The sequence below is a fragment of the Suncus etruscus genome, chromosome 3 (genome assembly GCF_024139225.1).
Source record: "Suncus etruscus isolate mSunEtr1 chromosome 3, mSunEtr1.pri.cur, whole genome shotgun sequence".
NCBI lineage: Eukaryota > Metazoa > Chordata > Mammalia > Eulipotyphla > Soricidae > Suncus > Suncus etruscus.
This window is the reverse complement of record NC_064850.1, coordinates 45,744,370-45,766,861: the sequence shown is the minus strand read 5'-3', so window position 1 is coordinate 45,766,861 and position 22,492 is coordinate 45,744,370. Positions and strand designations below refer to the sequence as shown.

At 52.3% G+C, this 22,492-nt stretch overlaps 1 protein-coding gene across 1 annotated transcript; it reads left to right on the top strand.

Moving 5' to 3' along the window:
* The first annotated feature begins 6,405 nt into the window (after positions 1-6,405).
* On the top strand, positions 6,406-8,519 carry RD3 (RD3 regulator of GUCY2D). Its single transcript, XM_049769900.1, has 2 exons — positions 6,406-6,749; positions 8,231-8,519. The coding sequence occupies exons 1-2, from the start codon at positions 6,454-6,456 to the stop codon at positions 8,517-8,519; spliced, it is 585 nt and encodes a 194-aa protein (XP_049625857.1). The 5' UTR covers positions 6,406-6,453.
* The last annotated feature ends 13,973 nt before the right edge of the window (positions 8,520-22,492 follow it).

The window sequence follows — 22,492 nt, the reverse complement described above, 5'->3', positions numbered from 1 at the left end:
ACATGTGTGAGGTACCCCTCCTCCAATGCCCATGTTACTATCACCTGAATGGTCAGACCCACCCAGACTTGGGAGAAGTCTGTGGCTTGGAATAAAGAATGTAAGGTGTTGCCTGGGTGGGGGAAGCGGAGGCAGGAAAAAAAAAAAAAAGGAGCAAGGAATCATGGAGAACAGCAGAGAAGAAGTTGCTTGGAAAAGGCTTAGCAGAGAAGTCATGTGAGAAAATGCACGTAGCCGATAGGGTCATAGAATAAACTGAGCTGTCTCCAATGAAACTTTAATTGACTTCCTGTGAAATTATTTCGCCGCTAGTAACCTTCTCCAGACCCGCTGTCAGAAAGGGTAAAAGTGCAGTGCTGATAAAGGCCTCACCTCACTATGCAGACTCTCTAGACTTTTTATATTTTATATTAAAACACCACACATGAACTTGGGGGTCTCTGCTGCCCAGCCCCCTTTCCTCTGTGCCTTGAGGACTCCTTTTCTAGATCCTCCTAGACCATCCTAGATCCATCTAGATTCTTCTAGACACTCCTAGATCCTTCTAGACCCTCCTTGGTTCTACTAGATTCTCCTAGATTCTTCTAGACTCTCCTAGAATACTCCTAGGTTCTTCCCAGTCATGTAGTCCCAGACCTTCCTGAGCCAAATCCTATCATCAAGAACATGCACCCCAGTATTGGCAGCTGGGCCTGACCAAAGGGCAGATCACGGGTGGTGCCAGTGCTGCTTGTGGCAAGAAAGGCTAGCTCATGCTCCAGAATATCAAGAACCCCAGGATCACAGTGCTATGGGCCAGTCAAAAGCTTCTGGGTGAATAGAGGTGGCCCTGGCACTCTTTGGCATCACCAGGTGGCGCTGCAGCCACATCCGGGTCAGGGAGCTTAGCCCCATGATTCATAGGTGCTCCCCAGGCTCTGCCAGCTGCCTTCTGCAGGGGGCACTGCTAGGCTGTCCAGTGGTGCTCAAAGGTCTGCTGCAACCTGACACCAAGCCCCAAGAAGGTGGAGGGACAGCTGCAGCGTGATGTGGGGGGGTTCCTGGGTCCATTCTATTGGATGGCAGGGGCTACAAATGCTCCTGGAGTCTATTCAAGTGACCAGGAAAACTGGTCTGAGTTTCTATTCCTGACCTCTGCCTCCCCAATAGAGAAAGCCAGGAAAGGGTGTCTTATCTCTATCTCTCCAAGATAGGGCCTTCCCCCATGGCCCCCAGCCTTGTTCTATTTTAGTTTTTGTTGTTGTTGTTTTGTTTTGTTTTTGTTTTTGGGTCACACCCGGCGGCGCTCAAGGGTTACTCCTGGCTCTATGCTCAGAAATCACTCCTGGCAGGCTCGGGGACCATATGGGATGCCGGGATTCGAACCACCATCCTCCTGCATACGAGGCAAACGCCCTACCTCCATGCTATCTCTCCGCCCCCTATTTTAGTTTTAAATTGTATTTATTTGTGTTTTTATAGGGGCTATTTCAGGTGGTGCTGAGGGGGTGCCAGGGCACCCCCTCCATGCTCAGTTCAGAGCTGTGTCCCGAGTGTTCAGGGGCACCCAGGGGCCACTAGGTGCAGGGACTAGACTCAGGGTCCTGAGTGTGCCAGATGAGATCTTGTCATTAGAGTTGGTTCTCTCACTCTTTTTTTTGGGGGGGGTCACACCTGGCAGTACTCAGAGGTTACTCTTGGCTCTACGCTCAGAAATAGCCTCCTGTAAGCTCGAGGGACCATATCGGATGCCGAAATTTGAATCACGATCCTTCTGCATGCAAGGTAAACGCCCTACCGCTGTCCTATCTCTCTGACCCCTCTCACTCTTTTTATTTTCTTTTATTTTTATTTTTATTTTTATTTTTTGTTTTTGAGCCACACCCGGCATTGCTCAGGGGTTACTCCTGGCTGTCTGCTCAGAAATAGCTCCTGGCAGGTACGGGGGACCATATGGGACACCGGGATTTGAACCAACCACCTTAGGTTCTGGATCGGCTGCTTGCAAGGCAAACACCACTGTGCTATATCTCTGGGCCCCTCTCACTCTTTTTATTCCAAACCAGAGCAGCCTGGTTTGGGCAGAGAGCTGCTGCAGCAAGGGTCCAGGTTGTGGCCTGGCCTTAGCTCAGCCTTTGATTCCTGCAGCACAGAGCTGGTGAAAATCGCTGGGTCTTCAAACCAGATAAGCACATTGCAAACTACCCTGTTTTTTGGGGGGGTCATAAGTGATGCTTAAGGCTCTGCACTCAGGAATCAGTCTGGCAGGTTCCAGGGACTAGATGGGATGCCAGAGTCAAGCCTGAGTCGACCAAGTGCCAGGCCAGCATTATCCCCCCAGTCCTCTTGTTCCAACCTTGTCTTGTTCCCGAATGTACAGATGAGAAAACCACAGTGTAAGAGCATGCTGGGGTCTGTGGGCACAGCTTTTTTGGGACAGTGGGAGTGACTAAGGCACCAACATGAAGTCTCAGGCATGCCTGATGCTTTCCTGCCCCATGTGAGCTTGAGCCCAGGGTTGGGCTAACTCAAGCCTGGAGGAAGTGCCGGAGCATTTTCCAGAAGGACTCATCACCTTCTCACGTACTACTGGTGCTCCTACCATCCTCCCAATTGTGTGTCAAACGTGAATGGAAGGTTAATGCTTCACCTGCCATCATCTCTTTGAACCCCACAGGGGAAATGTTTAACTAGAAGGGTCAGAACACAGAACCAAGGGCAGGAATTCAAGGCACAACCAAGCACAGGTAACACCAGGATGGGTATGTGTCCACATGATAGTTTGGGAGAAATGGGACCAGAGTTCCCACATCCCACTGTAGTGCCTAGAGTGGGCTAAACAACCCTGGAGAAAGTGGGTTAGAAAACCTAGTTTCACCTCTGAATGCAGAGCCCTAAATGGGGAGTCCCACGGGTCCCTGAGTCCTTGGGGATAGCAGAACTAGCCTCCACGTCTGTGCCTGGAACCTGATGGCACAGCTTGGTGCCAGCTGCGGCCTGTAACCAGGCAGGTGACTAGTTGTCATGCTCACCAGACCCCAGGGACAGGGCACCCCACCTCCACTCCACATGCACAGTCTCCTGAACTGTGCCCATCAGAGGGTCCCAAAATGAGGGGGGCTGTGGGCACCAACCTTGTGTTGCCCCATTTTTTCAGAGCAGTATGGCCTTCTGGGTGTCACTCACTAGATGACCACATCTCTGGCCACCTCCCACACTCCCAGAGCTTGCCAGGCGGCCAGGAAGGGCCAAGAAGGAGGAGCTCACTAAGGCCTGTTCACTGCAGCTCCTTGGGGGCAGTCCAAGGTCAACTGTGGTCCAGTGTGGAGCAAGGGACATTGGGGGTGGGGTGACAGTGTCACCTGGTTTCTCCCAATGGGAGTTGATTCGTCCTTTTCCCAAGTCAGGACATTTATGAAGAATTTGCATCTACCAGCCAAGAAAGGGTTGAGTATGCAGGGGCGGGCCTCTCCAGGCCCTGCCCAGTGACGGAGCAAAGCAAAGCTAAGCCCTGCCTAGGGGAGTCTGGCTTCACCTTCCTGTTGATGAGGCTGGAAAGAGACAATCCCAGATCTGCAGATTTTCTTATAGAGCCTGAATTGCCTGCTCACCAAGGCCTACCTGAGGCCCTGTGGAGGGTTCAGGGTGCTGCACGAACAGGGAGGGGTGACTTGTGGGCACATGACTGGCTACCACTCGCAAAGACTAAGAGCAGATGGTAGCTCAGGTGTAAGAGGCTTAGGTGCACCCCTGGGAATCGGATCAGCTTCCAACCCCCTTGTCCCTGGGGTTCTCTGAGGTGCAAATGCACATGCTCCTCACGGAGCTCCGCCCTGGCTCTTGTTTTCGATCACAGGACAGGCGTCGCAGGGACTAGGTACAGGGCAGCTCCGTGGACAGGAACAGGGCGCCATCCAGGATGCCATTCACTTGCCCATTCCCTTCTTTCTCCTGAAGGGGTCCAACCCCCTTTCTCCCAGCGCAGGGACAGAAGCGAGGCCTGGGTGAACCCGACAGAGCCAGGTAAGAGGGTCATCTGCTGGCTGGACCCTAGGAGCAGTGGCACCCTCAGAGGAGAGGAGACTGTCGGCTGTCCATTGAGGACAGTGCCAACGTGGGAGCATGACCTGTGTTTCCTCTGTCCCAACAATGGGAGGCCCTGCCGAATCCTAGGGCGTGGCCTGGCTCCCCCATCTGAGTAAGATGTCTTTTGTGCCCCACTCTCCAGGGGAGAGCAGGGCTAGGCGCCAGGTTCAGGTGGGGTCCCAGTCTCCTCAGGTGAAGGTGGGTGGGGGTCCCAGTGTCCTCTGATGAAGGTAGATTGGGCTGAGATAGTGGGTGGTTGGGGACAGGGCCCCTGGGGCCTTGTGCCTGGCAGTTGATGAGGGTTGATGCAGAGGCTGGACCTGCTGCTGTGACCCTGGTTCCCTTCTCCTGCCCAGACCACTTGGTGCTGTAATGTTCTAGGACCTACCCCTGGGACACTGGTGCTACCTCAGCCTGAGCCTACAACAGAGGGGTGTGGGCAGGGCTTCCCTGTGCCTGACACCCTCCTGGAGTTCCAGGAGACAGAATGGCTGCTCCTGTGGGGTCAGCATCCTGTTCTGGGTGGGCACAGACCATGTTCCAGGTCCTCCAGCCCAGACACCTTGCAATCCAGGCCACCTTCATTTAGTGGTTTCTAAGGAGGCAGCTGGGTTCTCCAAGCCCCCACTTCCTACAAGCAGACTCTGTTCCCAGGTATGTTCCAGACCAGCTGCAGGGGTCAATCAGGCTGTCAGGGAATGGGTAGTCTCAGCCCCAGTTCAGATACCCATCCACCCCCCTGCAGTTCTTGATCCTCTCGCTAGCCTGGAGAGGTGATGGCCATTGTGCCTTCTCCAGGTGGGGAAACTGAGGCAGGAACAGACATGGGACTGTCTAGAAGGGGGTTCTGATGTCTTCTCCCCTCCTTGCTGCCATGGGACTCCATGTCTCCTCAATAACCAGTTTCATGGGGTATTGCTGACCTTGGGATAATCTTCTGGCCTCTGCCCCTTCCACCTCGTTACTAGGCCCAAGGACTAACCAGACAAGGAGCCCCCTTGGGAATGCAGCCGCTGAGACAGAAATAGCTCATTAAAGGCACCTCTGCCAGAGCTCAGGCTGAGGAGTAGAGGGCAGCAGTGGAAAGTGGACAGACACTAGAGGGTCCCACAGCCCAGAACTCAGTCCCTGGGGGGGTTTCCCCAGCCCTTTCCTGCTGTGTAGGTGCCTAATACCAGGGATAGTCTGACCCTGACCTGGGATGGACACCTCAGGGTGAACTTGGTTCTGCTCGTCTGGCTTTGACCCTGGAGGTGTTTGGGGTGCAGAGCCTAGAGCCCCCCTCTGCACAACACTCTCATGTCCACACTTCTTGGGGCCATCTCCTCAGGGCAGCAACATTATATTGGGAACCTGGTTGGCTGAGGGACCACGGAAGGCTGCTGAGGGAGAGTAGATGGCCCTGTGAGGCTTCGAGGCCCTTCAGGCTCTGACCTACACTTAGTAGAAAGATCTGACAAGAACAGGTTTTATGTGACAGCTTGTTAGATTCACCAATTAGAGCAAATGTTGTGACATGTGGCAGAACCTCCACTGCAGCCCCATTCAGCCAACAATAGGGCAGGTCACCTATTGGGAGAGATGAATAAGGACCCTGACCCTAGAGTAAGGACAGAGTCAGGTCCCACCACTATGGAAGGAGTCAAGTCAAGGATCCTACCTCTTGAGAGGCCGGAGTAGTGGTGCAAGTGGTAGGACATTCACTTTGCACGGGGCTAACCTAGGACAAGCCTAGGATTCCCCCCGGCGTCCCATATGGTCCCTCAAGCCAGGAGCGATTTCTGAGCGCACAGCCAGGAGTCACCCCTGAGAGTTACCGGATGTGGCCCAAAAAAGCAAAAAAAAAAAAAAAAGCCCAAAAGATCCTGCCTCTTGGGGAGCAGCTCAGTCAGGCCCCACCCACTACTTTGGGAGAGGGTGAGTCAGTCCTCGCCCCGCCCCCCCCAGGAGCTGATCCAGTCCCCATCTCTGTTTTCCACCAGTTCACACATCTGGGCCCTCATCTGGGATACTTAGTGTGACCCAGGCCCTGAGTCTGCCTGCCCCTCACCTCTCATCTACCCTTCTCTGACTCTTCGTTTTCCCTCTTCCCCTTGCCCACCCATCTCACCCACTGACCCAGATGAACGGTATTCCCCGTTCCTCCTACAGCCTCTGCATCCAACACTTTGGAGCATCAGTGCAGGGATGCAGAACTCAGGTCTTGGTGGGAGGTGGTGCTTGTCCCCCCACACTTCCAGCCTCCTCCTGCTACTGGCAGGACTGTGCTTGGCCGCGGGTGCCACCAGGTGGACAGAGTCAGGACTGCATCGCAGCCGTCTTGTCTTACAGAGTCACCCTGATAAGGCCAGAAGGGTACAGGGTTGTGGCCTGGAGTGGCCTGGAGCCATGTCCCTCATCCCGTGGCTGCGCTGGTCTGAGGCCCCTGCCCGGTTGATGGCCCGGAGTCCAGCCGAGATGGTGCTGGACACGCTGATGACGGAGCTACTGGGACAGATGCGTGAGGCTGAGCGGCAGCAACGTGGGCGCAATCAGGCAGGCCGGACAGTGCGCACAGGGGCCGACTACAGCTGGCTGGCCAGTGCGCCCCGCAGTTCCTGCGACCTGAGTCCCGGGGAGCGGCTGCAGCTGGAGGACGTGTGCGCTAGGGTCCCACCCTGCTATTGTGGCCCCGCCATCCTCAGGTACCCACCGCCTTGAGTCCTCAACACCCTGAATCTCCACCACCCCAAGTCTCTCCACCCTATGTTCCCACCTCCAGGGCCAGTTCCAGGGGTTCCCACAGAGTCTGCAGGGAGTCAGGTCACCTATCAGCTTTCCATGGGGAATTCAGGAGGATGACTAGTGAGTTCTGGAGTGCAGACGCTGGGCTTGGCGGACATGGTATCTCCACAGCAGGAGGAAACTCAGTGGCCTGGGACTGGGCTTCAGTTCTCCACACAGCTTGCCACAGAGTGAGCGTGTGTGTGTATGCGCAGTAGTATGAGACAGTACAACTTGTCGGCCTAGTGTGGGACACGTATGTGTGCACATGTATGTGTGGCAAGGGTGACTTGGTGCATGTGAGTGCGTGTGACAGGTTAGTGAGGTGGAAATGAGTGTATTCCATGTGATGGTTAGCAAATCGGTGTGATGATGGTGTGTGCCTATGTGTGTATTTATGTAACAGTGTAGTAGTGAATGTACAAGTGTATTGTGCTTTGTGACAATGCAGTGTGTGAGTACATTTGCGTGACAGTGAAGTGTGCCTGGTGACTGTGTGGGGGTTGCATGGCAGAGGTGTGTGTGTGTGTGTGTGTGTGTGTGTGTGTGTTTGTGACTGAATGAATGTGAGCTGTCTGTAGAGTGCACCATGCCCAAGCCAGGACCTTGTGATCTTAGTGCAGACTTTAGGCAAAATGATGTGGATGATGTGGATGGGAATGATGTGTTGGGGCCTGAGCAGTGCAGGGGCGGATCCAGGCCTGGGCGGACACGGCCTGTGCTGGTCTGTGGAGCGTTTCTCCAGTCCTGAATCGAACGTCACTCGGGTTGGCCCAGCGACCAAGAACCATTTCAGAATCTGCTTAGGTTCCTGCTGTGTCTTCCTTGCACCGAGAGACACAACCCCCTTAAGATGTCTCCCCCTCAGCCTCCCCGCAGGTTCCCTGGGGCCTACCTGCAGGATCTTGGGAACTTTCTTATGAAACCTACAGGATGGCGCCTCCCCAGCCTCAACAAGGGCCAGCTGGAGGAAAGACTCCCAGACCCGAGGGCTGGAGCTCCTCCACCTGATGGGTGGCCGCACAGCTGTCTTAGCCAGACCTGAGTGAGGCTGGGGAGTGAGCACAATAGAGCCCCAAAGCCTGCGACTGGGAGGGGACTCTGGGCAGCCAGTCCTGAAACGCACCCTGAAAGCTGGGGTTTGACTCTGGGCCTGGCCAGGCAGGGCAACCTTGTAGGTAGGTGTTCCAATTCCTTCAGAAACGGGGACGTGGGGAGTTGCAGGGTGGATGGCGTTCCCCAAGAAATCCTGTCCTTGAGACTTGGAGGTCTCACCCAGGCTCCTCAAGTGCCCATACCCGCCCCCATTCCCTCCTTGGTGCCTGTCTGTCCCCCTATCACAGCGCACCCCGCGCGCCCGGGCGCCAGCGGTGACCGCGCGCCTCCCTGGGTCCCCGCGCAGGTTCCGGCAGCTGTTGGCCGAGCAGGAGCCCGACGTGCCCGAGGTGGCCCGGCTCTTCCGCACGGTGTTGCACGAGGTGCTGGAGCGGGCCCGGCGCGAGGAGGAAGCGCAGAAGCTGACCCGCCAGTGGCCTCGCGGAGGCCCCGCGCTCGCCGTCTACCGACCCCGCGCGCGCATCGAGCCCTTCGCCAGCGACATCCGCACCATCTCCGAGGACGTGGAGCGGGTGGCGCCGCCGCCGCCCCGCACCTGGAGCATGCCCGAGTTCCGTGCGCCCCACGACGACTGAGTCCACCCCATCCCATCCTATCCCATCCCCCGAAAGGGCGAGGGGCCGCGAGGTAATTTGAACGCGGCAGATTTGGGGGCTCAATTCTCCTGATTATGGGTCCCGGGATCTCTCCCCTTCGCTCCCACCTTCTCTCCGATCTGGAAGCTGCTGCGTTTCCAAAATTGGAAACGTGCAGATAGAGAAAAGCGCATGCCACCCACAGGCAAAGGTGTCCTGCAGCGGGTGAAGTGGGGGCGAGGGACCCGTGTCCTAGAATGCGCATGGATAGAATATTCAGCTCTGCGGGGAGGGAAGACGCTGACTGACCAGTGGCTCAGCAGAAAGTCGGGGAAACCCGGTGATCCGGGGGTGACTGACAGCGCATCGTTCAGCAGAACAGCCCTCTCCCTCCCCGGGAGTCCCCCAAGCCCACAGTCCCCGCAGAAATCCCGGCCTGGCTCCCCTGGACTCTTCCTCTCCAGTTCAAGGCCTGGATTCAAAATCAAGGCAATAAAAGACACCTCCATCCCGGTGCAGGTCCCAGGAGCCCCGAGCTGAGCGCAATCCACCCGTGCGCCTCCAGATGGTGCCAGAAGGGCCCACCCTGTTCTTATGACTTCTGCAGGACGCCTGGGGGCCTTGTTCTGTAGCTACCAGGCGCGGCTTAAACTTTAAGTAGAGCGTGTGGGTTGGAGCTTACCCGCACGGGCCCTTCACCATAGTTCCCTGCACCTCCTTGTTACTAAAATCAGAGCCCAGCACTGAGCGCACTCAGGCCTCAGGTCTGCTGTGAGCACCGCATACTTGTCCGGAGTCAAGTAGCCCTAGGGCCCAGTCCTCTAGTGACATTTCCCCGACCCCCAATAGCTCAACCTTGAAGTTTGAGGGTACAATCACCCCACTACCAACACACAGATCTGTCACGTTGAGATTCGTTTTATATTTTGGGGACCATGTGGTGTGAAGGATTGGTTTGTTTCTTTTGTTTTGGGCCACACCCGGTGATGTTCAGGGTTTATTCCTGACTATGTGCTCAGAAATCACCCCTGGCTTTGGGCGGGGAGGGGGGGGGAACCATATGAGACGCCAGGGAGAAATCAATCCAAGGTCCATCCTGGATCAGCTGCATCCAAGGCAAATGCCCTACCACTGCGCTATTGCTCAGGCCTCTGGTTTGTTTGTTTCTTTTTTTTTTTTTTTTTTTTTGGTTTTTGGTTTTTGGGCCACACCCGGTGCAGTGCTCAGGGCTTATTCCTGGCTCTGTGCTCAGAAATTGCTCCTAGCAGGCACGGGGGACCATATGGGATGCCGGGATTTGAACCACCAACCTTCTGCATGAAAGGCAAACACCTTACCTCCATGCTATCTCTCTGGACCTCTGGTTTGTTTCTTTTTTTTTTTTTGGTTTTTGGGCCACACCCGTTTGACGCTCAGGGGTTACTCCTGGCTATGTGCTCAGAAATCGCCCCTGGCTTGGGGGGACCATATGGGACGCCGGGGGATCGAACCGCGGTCCTTCCTTGGCTAGCGCTTGCAAGGCAGACACCTTACCTCCAGCGCCACCTACCCGGCCCCTCTGGTTTGTTTCTTGACCCTTCCAGTCTCTCCTTGGCCCTTCATCTCTGAGCTCAGTACTCATGCAGGCAGTTAATGTAAACATCAAAGTGCCACTGAGCACCACATAGACACTGTCCCTAGAGGCCAGCTTATGGCCCTGTTTATTCATTCAACTAAGATGCCTGCCCCACCACCTGGATAAGAAAGTGATGTTGGAAAATGGGGAATAGGGGCTGAAGCGACAGCACAGCAAGGACAGCGCTGGTCTTGCATGCGACTAACTCAGGTTTGTCTCTGGCATCTGATAGGGTCCCCCGAGCCTGCCAGGAGTGATTCCTGAGTAACCTCTGAGCACTGCCGCCTAGGTCACAAAACCCAAAACAGACAATGGGGACAAAGGAGACAGGTTAAAGGGCTGGGGCACATGATTTGCCCAAGGGCACCCCAGGTTGGGTCCTTCCTTGGCACCGGAAGGGCTCCTGAGCTATTATTTTTTCGGGGGGCCACACCCGGCGGTTCTCAAAGGTCGCTTATGATTCTGCAATCAGATATTATTCCTGGCAGGCTCAGAGGACCATATGGGATGTTGGGGATCAAACCCAGATCTGCAGTGTGGAAGGCAAATGCTCTCCCTGCTGTGTTGTCACTGCTGCTCCTCCTTTTGATTTTCATTTGAGGCCCACGTTTTACTTTCAGAACCATCTTTCCTATCATTCAGAAACAAGCATAAACACAACCTAGCAATCCCTGAAGGCATCTCCAGGACCCTTTAGCAGGCCATGAAGAGGTTTTCTGACCTCTGATGCCGACTACACATGTGGGGTGTGAACAATGCAAAATGTGCTCACAGATACAGCGTTTCAAGCCATTTCATGCCATGCGCCATTGGGTAGAGGGGATTGTCATGTTGCTTTCCCTGAGTATTACATGTTGTATTCAATTTGCTTTAAGATTTTTTTTGTTGGGTCACACCTGACTGCACTCAGGGGTTACTCCTGGCAGGATGAGGGACCATATGAAATGCCAGGATTCAAATCACCTTCTGTCCTGGATCGGCTGTGTGCAAGGCAAATGCCTTACTGCTGTACTATCTCTCCAGTTCCCTACTTTAAGATTTAAGATACCGATCTTAGAAATAGAAGAACAGAGTGCAAGCCACACCCTCATCAAATGACACAAAGGATTCATCTGTGTGGGGGCTACTCCCAGTTTGGTGATCTGGGACCATGAGCAGCTGGGGTGGGGGGCTGTCAAAAATTTGAGCCATGATGAGGTCCACAGAGTTGTTTTGCTCTGACATGCCTGACAATGCTAAAGGGCCACTCCAGACCTACAGTTGGGGGGGGGCATTCCTAGCTCAGTGCCAGGGGACCAGGCAGTGCCAAGATGAGGCTGGGGCTCAGCATTTTTGACCTGGTTGGTTCCTCAGGATTTTTGTGTTTCAGAAACAGTCCACATTGTCAGTTTCATTCCTGAGTCACCTTGGCATTTGAGTAACCCTCAGGAATGGTTATTCCAGCAGAACCAGGATCTGAGAGATGAGGTGAGTCCCCTAACATGGGGTCTGAGGGAGGAGGTGAGTCTCTAACACAGTTTGAGAGAGGAGGTGAGTTCTAAATCAGGATCTGAGAGAAGGTAAGACCCTAACAGTTTGAGGGAAGAGGTGAGTCCCTAACTCAATCTTAAAATGAGGCCCTAACACAGTCTGAGGGAGGAAATGAATCCTAACATGGGGCGGCTCCTGCCTTCTCAGTTGGCCAGTCTGCCTTCATTAGAGGGGCAGGACCAGCCAGCTCAGTGGCCTTCAGGTGACCAAGTCTCCCTTCTCTAGAGGTGGGAAGGGACTGGTGTGTGTGTGTCCCGTGGGCTGCACCTCCCATGTGAACAGCTGGGCTGTACCATAAGAGGTTGGCAGCCAGCAATCACCTCACAATCCCAAGTTGGATGGGTACAGTGTACTCTTCAGGAGTGAGTGCTGATAGGGTTTGCCCAGCTCCCCCCCCTGCAGGGATACAGTGGGAATGAGGCAGGTGTGGTCAGCATTAGAGCACCAAGTGAACAGTGAAGCTTCTAGCTCTTTCAGAGGGATGGCTCTAAAAGACTTCCTGGAGGTGGTGAGTTGGTTCCAAACATCTCTGCTGTGCTGTCTCCTCCCTCACTGAGAAGCTAGTAGGGCCCCACAGCACTGCCAGGCGGGATCACAGCCCACACCAGAGCGTGGAACTCTCAGGTGCTACCACTCAGCTGTGTGAGCCCTGGGTTGGAGCCATCAGTGAGGGGCAGGGAACAGGGATGCAAGGCAGCAGCAGCTTGTGGACATGCCTGCCCAGACCTAGCCCTGTGCTGGAAGCCATTCCTGGGCCTTGGCCTGAGTGTGGACAGATGCCGGTGCAGACACACGGGAGTGTGGTCACAACAGGCTTTATTGAGCGCTCCCTGCGGTGCTTTCTGGCCAAGCTAGAAGTGGCCATGCCCAGACTCTGCTGTTCGGGTGCCACACGCTGAATGGACAGGTGGTGGTCAGGCTGGTTCCAGTTCTGTTGTGGGGGGTGGGGGGAAGCAAGAGATCAGATCCTGGTACAGCTGTGGGACAAGACACACACACACCTTGGATTTCACCATGGTTAAGATGGAAACATGTTGGGGGAGGCAGGTTGGGGCCTCACTCGGCAGTGCTCAGGGATCACTCCTGGCTCTGTGCTCAGAATTCACTCCTGGTGACTCGGCTTTGGGATGTGATCTTTTGTTACTTTACTAGTTCCTTACTGGTGCAATAAATGAAAACTTCAGCAAGTGCCTGTTCCATTTTGTTTTGTTTTTGGGCCATCCCCAGTGATGCTCAGGGGTTACCTGGCTATGTGCTCAGAAATCGTTCCTGACTTGGGGGACACCACATGGGATGCTGGGGGATTGAACTGTGGTCCATCCTTGGTTAGTACAGGCAAGGCAGACACCCTACCACTTGTGTCACCACTCTGGCCCTTGCCTGTTTCACTTTTATGTTTTTAAGCACATGAGAATTCTAAGGACTTAAAATTGTGTCTCATTGGTCAAATGGCCAATCCCAGCTCTTTCCCTCTCTCCTTCTCTCTATCTCTCTCCCTCCCTTTTTCCCCTCTCCCCCCTCTCAATCTCTCTCTCACCAGTGTCCATTGGTGGTGTTTGTGTGGCTATTTGCCATGCTGTGGTGGGGAACGTATCTCCTGGGGTAGTCTGGAGACTTACCGTGCTGAGCTCACAGGCTAATCCTTCATGTCATGATTCTGAGTGGTGACGGTCCCCATGTCGACTTTGAATGCGGAACCCTGAAGTCCCTCACATAGACTCTAAGGTTCTAGCAGCTTCCAGGCCCCTTGGTTATTACTTTAATGGCTCATCCAGGAGATCATGTGCTGCAGGTTGGAAAGAAGTGATATTATTTGGGATGATCTGGGTCCTCTCCCTGGGTGCCCGGCTTCAGCCTGGCAGACCTCAGCAGGATACCTATCCTGAGGACATGCACTGGATTTGGGGCTCTGCCCACTCCACTCCACATTCCCCAGAGACATGGGTATATGCTGCACTTGCTGGAAAGTGGGGTGGGGATGCGTGAACTCAGTGGTCTGTGTAGACCTATGGAGTCTCTATCTTTCTATCTTTTTCTCTCTCTGTCTCTGGGTTGTCTACATGGACCCAGATCTCTCTCTCTCTCTCTCTCTCTCTCTCTCTCTCTCTCTCTCTTCCTCTTTTTCTGTCTCTCTGTCTTAGTTATCTGCATGGACCCAAACAGTCTCTTTCTCTCCCTCTCTACCCCTTCTTCTCCCTTGCCCTCCTCTTCTCCCTTTCCTCCTCTTTTCCCTCTCTCTCTCTCTCTCTCACTCTCTCTCTTTCTCTCTCTCTCTCTCTCTTTCTCCCTTTCCCCGGCCCACTTACATTTACAGGCCTCTTCCCAGCACCTGGCCTGGCCCCTCTAATGGAGCAGAGCATGGCAGAGCCAGTGATTAGATTGGTTAGATTAGCTGCTCTACCTATTAAATTCTGGCAATGGCACTGAGAAACACAGGGAGTGTCCGCACATGTGGGGAACACACGTGGAGTGTCGACACACAAGACACAAGGGGCATATGGGGAATGTCTGCACACATGGGCACATCATAAGTGTCCACATGACACAGGGGCACATGAGGAATGTCTACACACAGGGAGTCCACAAACCCACCACCTGAGTCAGGACTGAAGCATGAATGAGAGATATGTCACATTTCTGGGAGCAGGAACTGCAGGGGGCTGGGCCAGCATAGAACCCTCATACCTGAGATGATCAGACAGATGGGCAGTAATTCGGAGCAGCGGCAGGTGCTGGGAGTCAGTGATAGATGCACACAGTAGGTCGGACCTCTCAGGGGGCTGCGGGAGATGGAGGTGCTGAGCATTCCCGCCCCTTTGCCTTCCTCCCAATTCAGGATCAACTGTGTTTCTCCCTGCGAGTGTCCTCCTCTGTCTGTTTGTCCCTCTCTCTCCCCTCTCCCCCTCTCCTCTACTCTCTCCCTCACCCCTCTGTCCCCCTCCCCCTCTCTCCCTCCAAGCAGCTAGGTCCCTCCTCAAGGTGCCCAAGGGAAGACAACTATGCAGGCTCAGCACACAACTCTCCTTCCCACTCCAAAGTCTTAGATGGTCAGAGTTCTTCTAATTTGTCCTCAACTGTGTGTGTGTGTGTGTGTGTGTGTGTGTGTGTGTGTGTGTGTGTTTTGGTTTTTGGGCCACACCCGGCAGTGCTCAGGGGTTACTCCTGGTTGTCTGCTCAGAAATAGCTCCTGGCAGGCACGGGGGACCATATGGGACACTGGGATTCGAATCAACCACCTTTGGTCCTGGATCAGCTGTTTGCAAAGCAAACACCGCTGTGCTATCTCTCCGGGCCCCTCAATTGTGTTTTATATCCATTTTCTTCCTTTGTTTTCCAGTAGATCTGGCAAGATTTGTCTAAGTGTATTGGGGTTTGTTAAAAAGAGTGAATTCGGAGCCGGAGAGATAGCATGAAGGTAGGTCATTTGCCTTGCATGCAGAAGGACGGTGGTTCGAATCCCAGCATCCCATATGGTCCCCTGAGCCTGCGGGGGGCAATTTCTGAGCTTAGAGCCAGGAGTAACCCCTGGCTGTTGGTGTGCCCCCCCCAAAAAACAAAACAAAACAAACAAAAAAAGGGGCCAGAAGGATAGCATGGAGGTCGGGTGTTTGCCTTGCATGCAAAGGACATTGGTTCAAATTCTGGCATCCCATATGGTCCCCCGAGCCTGCCAGGAGCGATTTCTGAGCATAGAGCCAGGAGTAATCAGAAATCACTCCTGGCAGGCTCAGGGGAACATATGGGATGCAGGGAATTGCACCAAGTCTGACCTGGGTCAGCTGAGTGCAAGGCAAATGCCCTACTGTTGGGGTGTCTCTGCCCCTTCCCCATTTTTGTCTATACCTGACAGTGCTCAGGGGTTACTATTCCTGGCTCTGCACTCAGGAAACACTCTTGGTGCCCCAGGGACCATATGGGATGCCAAAGATTAAACCAGGTTGACTGTGTTCATGGCAAGCGCCCTACCTGTTGTGTTATCACTCTGCCCTAGTTATTTATTTTCTAGTCTCTTGACTTAAAACTTCATTTCTGGAGTCAAGGAAATAATAGTACAGCATGTAGGGCATTTTTTTTTTTTTTGGTTTTTGGGCCACACCCATTTGACGCTCAGGGGTTACTCCTGGCTATGCGCTTAGAAATCGCCCCTGGCTTGGGGGGACCATATGGGATGCCGGGGATCAAAACGCTGTCCGTCCTACGCTAGCACTTGCATGGCAAACACCTTACCTCTAGCGCCACCTCCCTGGCCCCATGTAGGGCATTTTTTACTGCATACAGTTGACCCAGGTTCAATCCCTGGCATCCCATATGGTCCCCTGAGGCTGCCAGGAGTGATTTCTGAGCTCAGAATCAGGAGTAACCTCTGAGCACCACCAGGTGTAGCCCCCCAAAACCAAACAAAAAATAAACAAAGGCGCCAAAACCAAACTTAATTTCTTTTATTTAAAAAAGCTATTTTGTTTTATACTATATATATATACATTAATATACTATTATGTCATATAGTAGACCTTTGTTTTTTTATAAAAGTTATATTTTATTATATTAGTTTTTAAATAGCATAAGCATTTTATTGTATAAATATATTAAAGAGTTGAGATTTAGAGAAGTGATTATTCTGTTATATATATATATATAACTAATGCATTTATTTCCATGAGCATGGGAATCAACAGGGACACAGATTCAGGGCTTTCTGCTGGCTCTGCACTCAGGCTTGGGAGACCCTATGGGATGCTCAGGATCGAACCTGGGTCAGCCACAAGCTCAGCAAGCACCCTCCCTGCCCAAGATCTTTTTAAAAAGAATCATAATAGCCCCTGAAAATCAGCTGTCCGTGACCTTCCCACTAGCATTTCCCTTCCCCCTTCCTCCATTTCCCACTCCCCTTCCCCCATTTTCCACTCACCTTCCCTCCTTCCTCCTACCATTTCCTTTCTCTCGGTTTTTGCTCTTACTACTCTTTGTTCTGGAGGCACCTGAAAGTTTTACAGAGAAATGGAAGTTTTAGCACAAACATTAGAAACGGCTTGACTGATGAAAGACTCTTGAAGAATCCTTTGAATGCAATTTGAAAACATTCTTTTTTTTTTTTTTTTTTTTTTTTTTTTTAGGGTTTTGGGCCACAGCTGGTGGTGCTCAGGGGTTACTCCTGGCTATGTGCTCAGAAATCATTCCTGGCTTGGAGGACCATATGGGATACTGGGGGATCGAACAGCGCTCCATCCTAGGTTAGTGCGCACAAGGCCTTACACCCTGTGCCACCGCCCCGGTCCCTTGAAAACATTCTTGTTCAGGACCTAGAACAGGGGGATGATCTGAAAGCCCCCAGATGTGGAGTGGAGCCTTGCAGACATGCCAGCCTCTGGCCACTAGGTCTGGAAGGCAGAGCCATCTGACAGATCAGAAGGAAAAATGCCAGGCCACCAGGGGGCACCACAGCGGGTTGCAGGAAGAAAATTGAATTTAGGGTTTAGGGAGAATGGCCCCTGTCTGGAGAGCCAAGTATCCCCAAAGGGAGGCTCCTCATGAGGCTTCGGACAGTTTTGCCCAATCTCCATACTGTTCTGTAGCCACTTCTCTTGCTCTCTGTCTGAATATTCCTTTGCAGGCGAAATACATTACCACTACTCAAAACCTCCCTGGCACAAACTTACTTTCAAATCATTTTTACCCCATAATCTGAATTTATTTTCATTGTGAAAATAGGTATTTCTGGGGCCAGAGAGATAGCACAGCGGTAAGGTGTTTGCCATGCATGCAGAAGGACGGTGGTTTGAATCCTGGCATCCCATATGGTCCCCCAAGCCTGCTGGGGGTGATTCCTGAGTGTAGAGCCAGGAGTAGCCCCTGAGCACTGCCGGGTGTGATCCAAAAACCAAAAACCAAAAACAAAACAAAATTAAAAAAAAAGAAAAGAAAAAAGAAAAGAAAATCTGTATTTCTTGTGCAGTGTCCCTAGTATGTTGAACTGCAGACTAACCCAGTGCTCCAATCCCTGAAGGGTTGGCTTTATCTGTCTCCTTTTATTTTTTGCTGTTTTGGGGCTACACTTCGTGGTGCCTAGGAATTACTCCTGGCTCTGCATACAGCAATCACTCCTAGCAGGCTTGGGGGACCATATGAGATGCTGGGGATGAAACCTGGGTTGGCCGTGTGCAAGGGAAACACCCTCCCTGCTGTACTATCTATCACTCTGACTCTGTCTGTCTCCTTTTTAAATCCTTGTTTCCAGGAAACCAGCCCCATGCAGTCCTCTCTGCTTTCACCAAGAGCCACACCAGAAGGAACATTGGCACAGGATTGAGGGCTGGGCTTCCAAATCCGGATCTGGATCTGAACACACTGGGGTGCCCTATCTATCTTTCCTCTCTGTAGGGATGGAACCCACCTCCTGGCTGCCTGGCTGCACCTCACTAAGCTCCTCTCTCATTCTTTCCCCATCCCTTAACATGTCACCATGGGCTCCAAGTCAGGACAGGGGAAGGAACAGTCACTCTGGACACGTCATGTGTGGGCCAACTACCTAAAGAAACAAATATTTCTGCTTTGTGATAAAAGCAATCAGCTTCAAGCACTCACAAGCACTACTCCCGAGTTCTACTCTACTTTCTTTCCTCCCCAGCTGACGACATTCCTCAGACCTGCAGGCCCCATGAATTCTACTGAGTAATAGGGCTCTAGAGGGTTCTTCCCTGGTCTCCACACAGGCCCTGAGAAGATGAAGAAAGAACACACACCGAGGGCTGGAACAATAGCACAGCAGTGGAAGGTTTGCCTTTCACACAGCCGACCTGGGACAGACCCAGGCTCAATCCCCAGCATCCCATATGGTCCTCCAAGCCTGCCATGAGTGATTTCTGAGTGCAGAGCCAGGAGTAGCTCCTGAGTGTCACCGCCGCCACAGAGAGAGTCCCCAAAACCAAAAAAGACTAAAAAACAAAAACCCACATGCTGACCTTCGGCACTTGATGTCTTTTGACTTCCAGAAGATGCAGAGCACGGAGGAAGAACACAAGCATCTGAGTAATTGGACATGGACGATCTGTGATGGGCCTGCTCGAGTTTGAGGCTGTGCTTCTCTCTTCTCTTGTGCTTATCTTTACCTGAGCACAACACAAACCAGAGCACAAGCATCTCTCAGACAGTCATAACACAGAGACAAACACAATTTCTAGAAAATTCCTGACAGGGAGAGAGACAGGCAAGGCACTTGCCTTGCACATGCCAACCCCAGTCCCATTCCCTGCACTGCCCTGAGTTCTCCTCAAGCACCACCAAGAGAGACCTTTGAGTACAAGTCAGGATGAACCCTGAACACCAAAGTGGTCCAAAAACCACACGAACTCACACTCACAAGCACTCACACATACACTCACACATACTTAGACCCACACACACTTGCACTCATTTATTCACACATTCACACATTCATACACATACACTCACATTACTTAACATTACTCCCGGCTCCTGGGCTGGCCACCTCCCACCTGTGTTTCTGATGTTCCCGATGTCTCCCTGGCTCCTGGCTGTGGTGTTATTGCCCATTTTTGTTGACATCTGACTTCCATTTCTGCAAAGCCAAAGTACCAGCCAGTTATTAAACAACAGGAAGAGCAAAAGGGGTTTAGGGAACAAAAACAACAAAAGGTAGATAAATTCTGAATGGGAAGAGTCAGGGGAAGAGTCATTCACCAAGTGGGTATTGTTTGGGTGGGGTTGCACTGAGCAGTGCTCAGGGATTATTCCTGGCACAGCTCAGAGAACCATATGATATGCTGGGAATTGAAGCCCGGGTTGGTGTGTGCAAGGCAAGGGCCCATTCCACTGTAGTATCTCTCTAAGTAATACGCGTTTATACTTTCAACCGTTACACCAACTTTGACTTCTAGAATAAATAACACTTGATCATGATGTATTTTTCTCCCTTCCTTCCCTCCCTCCCTCCCTCCTTCTTTCCTTCCTTCCTTCCTTCTTTTCTTTCTTCTTTCTTTCTTTCTTTCTTTCTTTCTTTCTTTCTTTCTTTCTTTCTTTCTTTCTTTCTTTCTTTCTTTCTTTCTTTCTTTCTTTCTTCTTTCTTCTTCTTCTTTCTTCTTTCTCTTTCTTTCTTTCTTTCTCTTCTCTTCTTTCTTTCTTCTTCTTTCTTTCTTTCTTTCTTTCTTTCTTTCTTTCTTTTCTTTCTTTCTTTCTTTCTTTTCTTCTTTCTTTCTTTCTCTTCTTCTTTCTTTCTTTCTCTTCTTCTTTCTTTCTTTCTTTCTTTCTTTCTTTCTTTCTTTCTTTCTTTCTTTCTTTCTTTCTTTCTTTCTTTCTTTCTTTCTTTCTTTCTTTCTTTCTTTCTTTCTTTCTTTCTCCCTCTGTCCCTCCCTTCTTTCTTTCTTTCTTTCTTTCTTTCTTTCTTTCTTTCTTTCTTTCTTTCTTTCTTTCTTTCTTTCTTTCTTTCTTTCTTTCTTTCTTTCTTTCTTTCTTTTCTTTCTCTCCCTCTTTCTCCTTTCTTCCTCCTTCCCTCCCTCCCTCCCTCCCTCCCTCCCTCCCTTCCTCTTCCTTGCTTCCTTTCTCTCTCCCTTTTTTTGGGGGGGAGTCACACCTGGCTGCACTCAGGGGATACTCCTTGCTCTGGGCTCAGATATTGCTTCTGGCAGGCTCAGGTGACCATATGGGATGCTAGGATCGAATCAGGGTCCCTCCTGGGTTGGCCGCATGCAAAGAAATGCTCTACTGCTGTGCTATCTTTCTGGCCCCAGTATTTTTATTTCTATATGTTGTCTGGGTTCAAGTTGCTAATCCACCCCAAGGAACTTTTCACCTTTTATGAAGGTTTTTTTTTTGGGGGGGGGGCATACCCGGTGATGCTTAGGGGTTACTCCTGGCTATATGCTCAGAAATCGCTCCTGGCTTGGGGACCATATGGGACACCAGGGGATTGAACCGTGGTCCGTCCTAGGTCAGTCACGTGCAAGGCAAACGCCCTACTACTGCACCACTGCTCCGGGCCCCAATTTTTTTTTTCTTTTTTTCTTTTTTTTTTTTTTTTTTTTTTTTTGGTTTTTGGGCCACACCCAGTAACGCTCAGGGGTTACTCCTGGCTATGTGCTCAGAAGTTGCTCCTGGCTTGGGGGACCATATGGGACACCGGGGGATCGAACCTCGGTCCATCCAAGGCTAGTGCAGGCAAGTCAGGCACCTTACCTTTAGCGCCACCGCCGGGCCCCCCCAAATTTTTTTTTTTTTTAATATATACTGGTCTCTATCTGGTTTTGGTTTCTATCAGGCAATGTTGGCTTTATGACATGGACTGAGGAACTTTTCCTCCTCTCGCTTTGTTTTGGAGTAACATCCGATAGTGCCCAAGAAGTACTCTGGGCTTGGAGGACTCTATTGGATGCCTAGGATTACACTCAGGTTGGCAGTGTGCCAGTCAAGTGTCCTAATTCCTGCTCTCAGAAGAAAAGGGCCAGCTGCTGGTCCTAGTAGCATGTTGTCTGACCAAGGTGGTCAGTGGGACCATGTATGAGCGTGGCGGCGACTCTGGAATGTTGTTGGGATTTTACAGACAACCCAACCACCAGCAACTTGAGTGCTATTGGCTTATCTGGGCGTGGAGGGCGGCCGAGAGGCAGATGCGGTCCACTTGGTCTGTGTGGGTGAACTCATGAGGTCCGAGGAGTCTGGCGAGAGCTGCTTCTCCAAGTCCATTAGCTGAGAGGAAGGGATGGGCCTCCTTCAAGGAGGAGGAAGGGCCATGAGCAATGAGTGAGGAGGGAGGGAGGGGGGGGGAGAGAGAGAGAGAGAGAGAGAGAGAGAGAGAGAGAGAGAGAGAGAGAGAGAGAGAGAGAGAGAGAGAGAGAGACTTTAGGAACCTCAAAGAAGGGGCAGAGGGACCGTCTAGGGAGCAGTGGTGCCAGAAGGGCGGTGCAGACCCGGGGACCACCCAGGATGGCGGGAGTGAGCAAGGACCCCCCCAGGACAGTGGGAATAATCAAGGGCCCCTAGGGCGGCGGGAGTGACAGATGGGGGATCCCCAGGACGCCGGGAGGCAGCGAGCCCGCCCTCCGGTCCACTCACTGGACTGCACCGCATACACCATGTTGCTAGGCAGGCCCGACGGCCCGCGCCCGGGAAGCAGGTGGAGGCCGCGCCCGCAGGCCCCACGCTCAACTCAGCTTGCCGCCCACCCAGGCTCAGGTCTAGGCCACGCCCATCGCGTCACAAAGGGGCGGGTCCTCCTTTCCTGGCTCCGCCCACCGAGCCCGATCCGCTATCTGCGCTCCCACCCCGTGCAACCCGGATTCCTCGCGCTCCCGGAGCATCACCAAGTCCACGCCGCCCGCCCACTTTCTTAACTGCGGTTCTTTCCCGCCGTGATGCGTGCGGGTCAGTGTGGAACAGGGGATGGGGGGGTTATCTCTTTCACCCAGAATCAGGACTGAGGGCGTCTCTGTTCCCCAGAACATGTTTACCTGGTGCTGGAGGAGGCTGCACTTGACAGGTCCCAACTTCCACATGACCTTTGGGCAGGGCAGGAACAGGCACAGCCCGGTACCATTTCTCTCCATGTTCTTCAGAACTTTAAAGCCGCCGTTAATGGAAAGTGACATACTCTCTGTTTCTTAAGGTATCAGGGACAGCTGTAGTCAAGTAAAGGAAAACATGCCGCTACACACACACACACACACACACACACACACACACGCGCGCGCGCGAGCTTCATCTGAGAACTGTCATTCATATTTAAGGTTCATTGGTATGTTAAAACTACAATTGATAGTAGCATTTTTCTCATGCTATTCATTTTTAGACTTGCACTCTTTCTTTCTCCCTGATTTAC